The 9,865-nt window shown below is 38.3% G+C and overlaps 1 protein-coding gene across 1 annotated transcript in view; it reads right to left on the bottom strand.

Moving 5' to 3' along the window:
• Positions 1-2,437: 2,437 nt before the first annotated feature.
• Positions 2,438-9,865, bottom strand: part of KIF18A (kinesin family member 18A) — a 30,268-nt gene continuing 22,840 nt past the window's right edge. Inside the window, exons 13-16 of the mRNA XM_058807352.1 lie at positions 8,312-8,795; positions 7,671-7,775; positions 5,211-5,320; positions 2,438-3,031 (exon numbers count right to left, since the gene is read on the bottom strand). Coding sequence (XP_058663335.1) covers positions 2,883-3,031; positions 5,211-5,320; positions 7,671-7,775; positions 8,312-8,795 — 848 coding nt within the window. The 3' untranslated portion in view covers positions 2,438-2,882. The remainder of the gene's footprint in view (positions 3,032-5,210; positions 5,321-7,670; positions 7,776-8,311; positions 8,796-9,865) is intronic.

Raw genomic sequence — 9,865 nt, 5'->3', positions numbered from 1 at the left:
TCAGGCAAGGAATTTGCACAAGGGTTTGTTCCTCATGGGTTTTTGTGCTATTTTGACCACAGAGATGACGTTCTCATGGCATTTTTACAATAACTCCAAGGTCTCTTTCCTGACTAGTAATATCTATTTGAGAACCTATTGCCACATATGTACAGTTTGGGCTGTTTTCCTTTTTGAGTTACATTCGTTATTTTATTGCCCAGTACTTCAGCAACTAACATGCTTCTCCATCTCTTCTTTTGTTCCAGTTAACTGAATAATTCAATTTCAATAATTTTTGTCAGTTTACCCTGGAAGCCCTTTTTGAAATGGTTTGTGGCTCTATTAAAGCCTCTGAAGTGCCCCTGGAGCCTCTGTCCCAGGCTGGCAGGGGAGCCAAGCACAGGCACAATGCTCCACTCGGCCCTAACCCAGCTCCTGAGAGCCAAAGGGGCACAAGCCCCAGCTGGGGGAAGGCACAGGGCTGTCTGAGGCCAGACATGAGGTGAACATTTCATCTTGACCCTGCCTTCATCTTGGAGCTTCCATCTGAACACTGCTGGAAGCCAGAATGGGGCAGTGAGCTTTTCTCTTTCTTCTAATTCCTCCTTCTTGGAATTTCTTGAGTAACTAAAAATCAATTGGGCTTAAAGTTTGCTAAGTTGAATGGGCCAAGTTAATGGTCTGAGAAGCATTTTATGCTGATTGAATGTTATTATAATAGTGCAAACCATAGCCTGCAGCCTTTGAATGTTTTTGTAAGAATTTCCCAGTGGGATGAGATCTTTAACATCTGTTTCACACTTGCAACACTTAACCCTGTGTGGTACAACAGTGAAATCAGCAAAATGTGTACTTCAGATAAATGCTGTTCCTTAATTAGTTTGTAAAGACAAGCCAGCAGGTAGCAGAGTAGATTGGCAAGGAAATGAAATGAGCTATGTCACACCTCCACTGCTTCCCAAACACACATTGCTTTCTACCTAACTGGCAATCTGACAGAAAAACTTCTTGGGTAATGAAAAGTTATGAGAAGTTTTGTGCCAGTAATGTGTGAGAAATGTGCTGGGAAGCACTTTCTGCCTATGAAGTCTAGATATGCTCACAGTAGGTAAGAAAACAAATGCATGTACAATTAATAGTGCAGAACATTACTCAATAGCAATATGAAATAAAAAACCTCCCTTCAATCTGCTAGCTATAAATTTATGCTAGCTATAAATGGTAAATATGTACCTAGCTAACAAATCTATGATCAACTTCTGATTGAATCACTCTCAAATCACAGGTTTTAATTTTCTCAATAATTTTTTTTGTCCCTGCAAGTGTTGCAACTGAACCAAGCGATTCCACTCAAGTGCATGCCAAAGCCATTAAGAAAACATGGGAGTCATCAGTTTTATGTTTTGACTATCAATATGGTGCATGCACAAGCTTGTCTAAAAACTTTGCAAGATTTTGCTGCGGACATTTGTGTGTCTTGCAAGTCATGAGAGCAATGAAAGTAACAAGTATATTTAGCAAAACCCAACATGCCTCTTGTACACATGACAGCAACAAAAGAAGCTCCCTCTGTACATTTTACAAGAAACACTGAGAATCTGAAAAAAATCTCATAAATCAAAAAAAAATAGTCTTTACAACTTCAGCTGTATCAAAATCATAAATTAAAATTAATTCCAAAATCTTGCTGTTCATCATGATAGGGAAATATTGAAGTGACCCTCCCTCTTTGTTCTACTGAAATGACTTCACCTTGCTATGTGGACAAAATATCCCAAATCCTAGTTTTCAGGCTTCACAGAAACCTTTTCCCAGTTCTCATTACACTACAAGATCCCAGGCTCACCACAACTATATCAACCATAACCCTTTTAGAAAGCAACTAGGAGGATTCAATTTCTCTCCCCTAGTATTTTTAACTAGCAATGCCTATTTCTTCTTAAGAAATGAGTTCTTCCTCTTTGAACTTCCCCAATGAAGACTGCTCCTGCACCACGGTCTGCTCCTCCCAGAGGTGGTCCTGGACGTTTCTGCAGGCAGTTTCCATTTCCTTCTTCAGAGGCTTGTGAAAAATGCTCCTTCAATGTGTCAAGCATGAATTCTGCAGCACAGTAGTGAAATGATCAAGCTCTGGGAAGCTCCTTGCTTCAGACAGTTCTGACACCACAAACTACTTACAGGACTTCTTCCTCTGCCTCTCACCAGATTGGCGAAATTCACTTCACTTGCACAGGCCCAACAGAGCAGAATGACATTCTGAAGGCTGGGCAGGCTGTCAAGGTTACAGCACAGCTATACATTGCTCTGTCTCTGAACATTAATGATTTGCTAGAAGTCACTATAAACAGTATGTACTTATAACAATATTTGTCAAAATCTATTTAGACATTTTTCATAAAAGAAGAAAGGAACATCTTTTGCTAGAAATACATTTCACATTACATTGGTCTTAATATTAAATTTTATTTGCAGTCATTAATAAAAGACATATTTACAGCTGAATTAAATTGAAAAAACAGAACAGGAACATTTACAACCAAGTAACAGACGAAAAAACAGAAAGACAAAAAAAAAGGAAAAAATGCCAGTTTTGGAAATATTTTTCTGTCTCTTGGAACTCCACAGGTCATCCATAGATGCTAACAATCTAAGAGCATCTAAGGCATTGTAATGCTAAGCATGAACACGTTCCAATATTAGCAATTGCCTAACTTGCTTCTAAATGAAAATCTATTTTAACACAAGGAAGCTACTCCAATGAAAATAATTTAGGGGTCAAAATAACTTTTGTAAGATTTCCACCTCGAAGCTCTCAAAACTATTTACAGGAGGAAATCACAATTAATCCTATTCACATTTGCTATCCATCAATCCCACTTGAAATAGGGATGAACTCTGAACTAAATCCTATTTTTTTTCTTGGAAACACGAAGTAAAAGATTTTTTGATGTCCTTGATTTAACATCCAGTGGGACACTTCCTTGAGAAAGGCTTCTAATGAAGTTCCTTGGCACAGTCTGTTCTTGCTTCCTGCTCTTCATTTTAACTCCTAGTGAAGAAAAAAAATGCTATTAGAAACAGAGAGAAACTCCTTTGATAAACATAAGTAGACAGTAGCTGACATGGACCTCCTTTTCAGAATAGGTCTTGGAGTTTTTACACATTTCTTTCCTTTACTGAAAGCCTCATTTTAATATGCAAATATGTAATCACTCTTAGCTCGGTAATGCAGTGTTTTAATTGTCTAGAAAGTCCCACGATTAGATGCTCAACTGACAGGAGATGCTATTAAAAAAGCACCATGGTCTATCAAAATATGTAGAAAAAATGTTATTAATCCTTCTTATTATAGAATAGCATTGAAAAATAAACACTATGTTATTATAGAAAGTTTGGTCTTTTTAATCTGAAAACAACCCTTTCTCTTAGGTATTTGGTTAAGGTTTATTCTGCTCTTGTAATGCATGCTCTCAAAAATCACATCTATTTCATATTCAGTTCAATGCTGAATAATCAAAGTTTTATTCTCATTTCAAAATGTGCTTCTGCACTCCATAGCTCCTTAATTCCAGAGTTGGGATTGAAGAGTGGAACCTTCCTAACCTGGCCTGCTGGAGCAGACATTGGTACTGACATAACCCTGTCTGCAATCTACCTAATAAGTCAGTTAGACAGAACTTAGACTCAGATATTCAGTTTCCAGAAAGCTTCTTGTAACACAACCTCAACATTTCCACTGAATACAGAGTAAGACCTTTTCCCTCACATTCCCTCAGCAATTTTTACTTAAAAACATGTATGTGCTGTAAAAGCAGTGTATTGCTCATAGCACTGGAAAAAGCTATACAATGGAGATGTTTTCTCACATTGCTTTTCTATTTCATAAGAAAAGCAGACTAAAATTTAAAAACTAATATTGGATTTCCCCTAGACAGCCCATGAAGATTGTCAAGTGTATCTCTGAAGACAGAAATTTAGTACAGATTTAGCATATTAAAATCTGCGTCAGATGCCAAGCAACTTGATGCCATGCACTAGAAAAGGCAGAGGTTTTTATAGAATTGTGAAGACATTTGTGAATATTGGCTGAAAAAATTATTCTAACTGATTTTATCACAGAAAAGATTTATGCACCTCATAGAGAAGCCATATAATTGACCAAACTCTCACACAACAGAACTTGCTAATATTATTATCAGCAGTATGTTAAAAGCAAAATAATTTTGCCTCTGTTTTTGTTTCTGCCCAAAATTGCCCCAAATTTTAAGACCAATAAATCTCTGAAAATACATTTTATCTGTTAAAACAAATCAGTTTGGTGTTGTAAAATAAAGCAAAGAATTAAAAACTGGTATGGAAATTATTAGACAATTTTATTTCTTGATAAGCCACACTTGGGCAAAGACATAATTAGTAATAAAAAATTTCTCAACAAGTTAATAAACTATTCTGATGGAAGACCTTGACTCCTGGGAAAAAGCGTTTCCCAACAACCTTGTAATAATACTGAATTGAATTCTGATTAGTTACTATCTGTATAACTGACATTCTAACTCTTTTTTTAAACAAAAAAGGATATACTACTCAAACCAATGGCTTAGTATACTGTTATAGTAACACGTGCTATTAAAGTGACAAAATGAATTGAGAGGCAAGTGCAAAATTAATTAACTTGTGCAAAATTAATTAACTTGTGCAATCACTGTTACCAAGGTGATGCCTGTCCCAGAAACTGACGCCTTGTGCAGGCTGCCCTGGAGCAGGGGCTGGACAGAGCTACAGAACAAAGCAGGGATTGATTCAAAGCATCTCCTCCACGGATCCACCTTGGGCAGCACCAGAGCCCAGCCAGGGCTGCACCCAAGATGACCCAAAATGGCCCCAAAATGCACGAGCGCTGCCGGGCTCTCTCCCTGGGATCAGTTCTGCTCCATTTGCACCTTGCAGTTCATTGTCCCATTGCAGCTTTAGCCCAGGCACTCCCAGCCTGCTTGTTTTTCTCTCTGCAGCCCACGGGGTTTGTGCTCTGGGGCTGAGATTGGCATCATTTGTCCTTGGTGCCCAGCTGGAGCAGGAATTGTTTTGTCTCCCTGCTCTGGGCACAGAGCTCACCATCCCTGAATGTGAAGCCCAGACCCACACACTGAAGCAGCACAGAATGTGAAAAACACCAAAGGCAAGGGCTGAGGCAGCCAAGGCAGTGTCCCCAGGCCAGCCCTGACACTCACCAGCCCCCTGGGGCACTCTCAGGGCTGCGTGGCTCAGCAGCACGTCCTGCCGAGAGCGCTTGGCAGCCACCGGCGCCTGCAGGCTGCCCAGCACCGCGTTCGAGCTGGAGCTGCAAAAGAGCCACAAAGAGTTTGCCTTCAGTACAGCCACTGCTCACAGGGCTTCTGGCTTGTAATGTAGAAATACTTTAAATATTATCCAGTGTTCACAGAATCATAACAGAACGCAAAGAATAAACTAATTTATAATGTATATCTATGGATACTTTGCCCTTTCTCTTTTTTAAAAATTTACAAGAATCCTTCAGCTGTGAAATAAGAACTAATGTTGGCACTTGTATTCAAAGGCAGGACAATATGTCACAGTTTTGTTTGAAACCACAGAAGCCAGTTTGATGGCCACCACATACAAATTATACTAAGAAATAATCTTAAGGCATGTTACAAAATCCTTGAAATGACCAAGCTGTGTTTATTGAACAAATCACATTTTTTTATTGCTACAATAACTTTTCTACATCCTCCAACACAGTTGGAGGGGGTGGCTTCAAAGCAGACAATACTTTTTAACTAAGCTGCAAGAAAACTGTTACAGCTTCATATTCATTAAAACAAAACCTCTATATTTTATCCACAGCACTTTATGTGATGGACTTAAGGTCTACAGTGAAAATTATGAACCTATCTGATCTCACCCTTCTGCAATTGCCTCACAAACCTCCTCAGTTCCACTCTGCCAGACAGCCTCGTAAACAAGCTAATGGTATTTATGTCCCAAGTTCCTTGGCTTTTCCTATTCCTGTAATAAATATTGTATTATTTCCACTTTAGAGTCCCCTAACTCACACTTTCTTAATAATAATTTTCTGCCTAAATGAAAATATATAGCAAGGAGCAAAGACTAAGACTTTCCTTGTGCCAGTCCTAAAAATTTACTCATGCATGCCTCTTTCATGAGAACTTATGCCAATAAGAATATACCATTATTTGGTAAAACAGTCTCTTATGACTGACTTGCCTCTAATCCCTTGTCCTGAAAATACAACTGTTTCAAATTATACTCATAATGCAGACCATATGACTGAAATTTATATTTTTATTCTAGCATTAGTAGGAGATGAATGACTGGATTGAGCCACTTGAATTAGGGAAAGCATGGGGGAGAAAAGAGGGAAAAAGTAAAGAAGAGAAAGGAATGAAGGCACTCTGAAAAGTAAGAGCATACTCCTTTTCTCCTTCAGAAATGTGTTTTTATTCCTTCTCTTCATCACCAACAGCTAGACAAAACCAGAAAAAAATTAATTCTACAGGCAAGTTACTGAGGCACGACAATCTCTAAAAAAGGAACAGAAGTTGTGGGAGTTTTCTGTAGTGTACTGGGAAATAAGTTTGAGACACAGAAGAAACAAGGTGAACAGAAACAGCTACTCTTTTGGGAAGAAATAAGCATATATATAAATGCTTTAAAATTATTGCACAGTTATTACAAAAAAAATGTACCTCAAAAGCCTGTCTGAGAACTTTTACCTTAAGACTAGACAAATCAGGCTTCAAAAGTTCCCTGACCTTTCCTTAGAGAGAAAGTAGAAAAAACTAGCTTGCCTTCAGAGAACAGCTGATTCATTTTGCTAAATTCATAATCAGCTATTTGAAAAAGTGAGCAGCGCCTCCCTTCTCATTCTAGAGCAAAAGAATTTATTCCTCCTCCTAACAAGACAGTTTAGAACAGTAATTGATAACAATCACAACAGTTACATGAAACTAGACCAGATGACTGATCTTTGAGAATAATTCTCTATTTTAAAGGTGCTAATAAACAAAAAAGGCACTAGAGCTTCTTCCATGTCCTGTGATCTGTCTATAGCCTTGTCCCAACAGTCTAGAGATATTCTTTATAAGACCTGTGCAGTGCTGGCTCCACTCATGTCTAGCAACAGGTCATTTGTAACATGATTTTAAAAATGGTTGTATCAATTTCTGCTTTTGGAAATAGGAAAAAAAAGACCAGCTGTTTCAGAGCTGATCAGGTTTAAATACAGTAAAAAAAACCCCAAAACCAAAGAAATACATACACAAAAAAAATTACAATTCAACTTAATGTCTATTCAGTTTCAGCTTTTCTGGTGTTCCTGCTAATAAATCTCTTTTAGGGTCATAAACAAAAGTTCTTCCTAGAGCAGACTGCAAAAATTAAGTTGCAATATGAGACTAAAGAAAAAAACAAAAAAAAAAAAAAACAAAAAAAAACCAACGGAAGTTACCCAGAAAAGGAACAAAAACATTCAATTGAATTCAAGCATATTTGAATCAGAACATGTCATATGCAGGTTCAAATGACTTTTATTAGAGGTTTTCAGATTTGAAATAGTAGAATGAAACTGAAGTAAGAATATATGAAATGAAAATTCATTTTGTATAAGATTTTGTATAGGATTTTTTTAAGGATTAATTTAATCTTACCTTAGTATCTTTCTTTTTCTCTGAGCAGCTGAAGTCATTGCCATATATGAGGGCTTCTCAAATACTGGAGCAGAATTTTTGCTTCTTAGGGAAGAAAGATCAAGTCTGAAATAAAAGAATTCTAGTTTTGTAAAACATATTCTCGGTAAAAGTCAAGTAAATTTGTTCTTAACTGTAAACATATATGCGGTAAATTGAAAACCAAAACTGGAAATTAATTTCATTAATGTTATTTGAAGAAGCTTTGAAGACTGAGTTCTTTTCAAGAACTCGGCAGCTTTAAGCATGGCATTTCACAATGTGGAGAGGTTAAGTATCCATTTTACAAACAGAAAACATAAGGCTTAGAGAAAGTAACTTGCCTAAGGCATCACAATCAATTTAGAAAGTGTGTTATTTTTTTTTTTTTGGTACGTATCTTCTAAAACGGGATAAGCTTTTGACTTCATTTGTTGTCACTAACATACTACTGTTTTAAAAATAATGGCAGAATTGAATTTGATGTTGATCAAAACTGAGGGTTTGATTTTCAAAATGTTAGGTGTATTTATAAAATGGATAGAAATGGAAAAACCCAGCTGTAAAGACAGGCAGGATTAAATGACTTGATAATGTTTCTCACCCATAAAAAAGGAAAATACCTTTGCACAATGCTATTGCTGCATGGCTGAGACTCCTTCACAGATGAGTAAGCAGACATTTCAGCTGTTTCATCTGTACCTTCATAGAGAATGATAGTGGAGTTCATGAGAGCTTGGTGGCTCTCTGGGATCACGTCACACGTGGTGTCCATGATGCTGCCCTTCCTGGCAGCCACATCTGCACTGCAGGCACTGACTGTCCCCAGGCCTGCCAGGTGCAAAGCCTCCTGCAGCACAGCCTGAGCACAGAAGCTGTGCCCTGGCTTTTTGCAGGAGTCTGGAGTATCCACCAGAGGGTACACCTCCTTGGCCAGAGAATCCTCCAGGTGCTGCAAGCTGCACTGGCTGGAGGCAGGAGGGCTTGGAGCTACCACTGGAGAGTCCATCAGCTTCCTCCTCGTTCTCTTCTGTGGTGGTTCCGTGCATGCTGACACCTGTTGGGTACTGTTACTCATTTCTTGTGATGGTGTACCTAAAGAGGTGCCTGTAAAACATGAGTAATGATGGTTAGCACATCTAACTGCACATACTACTCACAGCTGGCTTTTCCCCTCCCCTTCCCTAGTGAGACATTAGCAGAAATTATTACAAATACTGTTTATTTCATATACATATCAACTTGATCATGTAAGTGAAATTATTTCTATTGCAGCATTGTCTAAGATGGCATTTGCTGTGACACTGTTGCCATATTTCTCTTCACAGAGAAAAGCAAGGCACAATTGTTCCCAAAGATTTCTGAGATTCACATTCTCTGAACCTCAGAGAAAGGGAAAACACAGTTCTTATCACTTGCTGTGCTTGTGTTGTGCCAAAGTAGAATGCAATATGGAGATTGTATACCCAAAGTGAGGATGTTTTGTTTCCTTGGCCTGTCAGGGCCCGCTCTGTGTGTGTGGGGGGACTGTCAGCTCACAGGCACGAGATTCTGGGCAGTGTGAGCAGGTGAGTGCAGAGTGACTGCTTGGCACATTCAGTTTAGATGAAACATATATAGCACAGGATAATAAAGTATTAATTAGCTTTCTGATATCCACAGAGTCCTCCTCATCATTCTCTCCCCTTCGTTGGAGTCACCTTTGATTTACAATAAAACTCAAAATATTACAAACGTGCATAGGTTGGCATAGTTAACCCCAGAGGTTATAGAAATAATCACAACTCAGATGTGACACATGACAAGAGGGAATGCAAGAGTAAGAGTATTGAAAATTATTGTACCACCATGACAAAACTCCTACTTTAAGGTGGTACAATCACAATACCTAGAGCTGACTCCTGACCAAAGCAGTTTTTCCCCCAGCAAGTACCATGCAGAATAATGAGAAACTGTTGAAAAAGGAATGACACAGAACCATCTAGAAGGACAAAATTTTCTGACACTGCAAATGAGGAAGCAGTATTTTGCAAGGAGGCAAACAAAGAAGTTAAAGTTACTAGGATTCTGTCACCCTGCTGAATCAACTGTGGGGAGCAAAGCTCTTGACTAACAACTTCCCCCACCCTCCAAAATAAAGCAAGCAATACAGTGCAATTGGCCATTCTCATTCATCC

The sequence above is a fragment of the Ammospiza caudacuta genome, chromosome 6 (assembly GCF_027887145.1).
Source record: "Ammospiza caudacuta isolate bAmmCau1 chromosome 6, bAmmCau1.pri, whole genome shotgun sequence".
NCBI classification, from domain to species: Eukaryota; Metazoa; Chordata; class Aves; order Passeriformes; family Passerellidae; genus Ammospiza; species Ammospiza caudacuta.
This window is presented reverse-complemented; position numbering and strand designations above follow the sequence as displayed.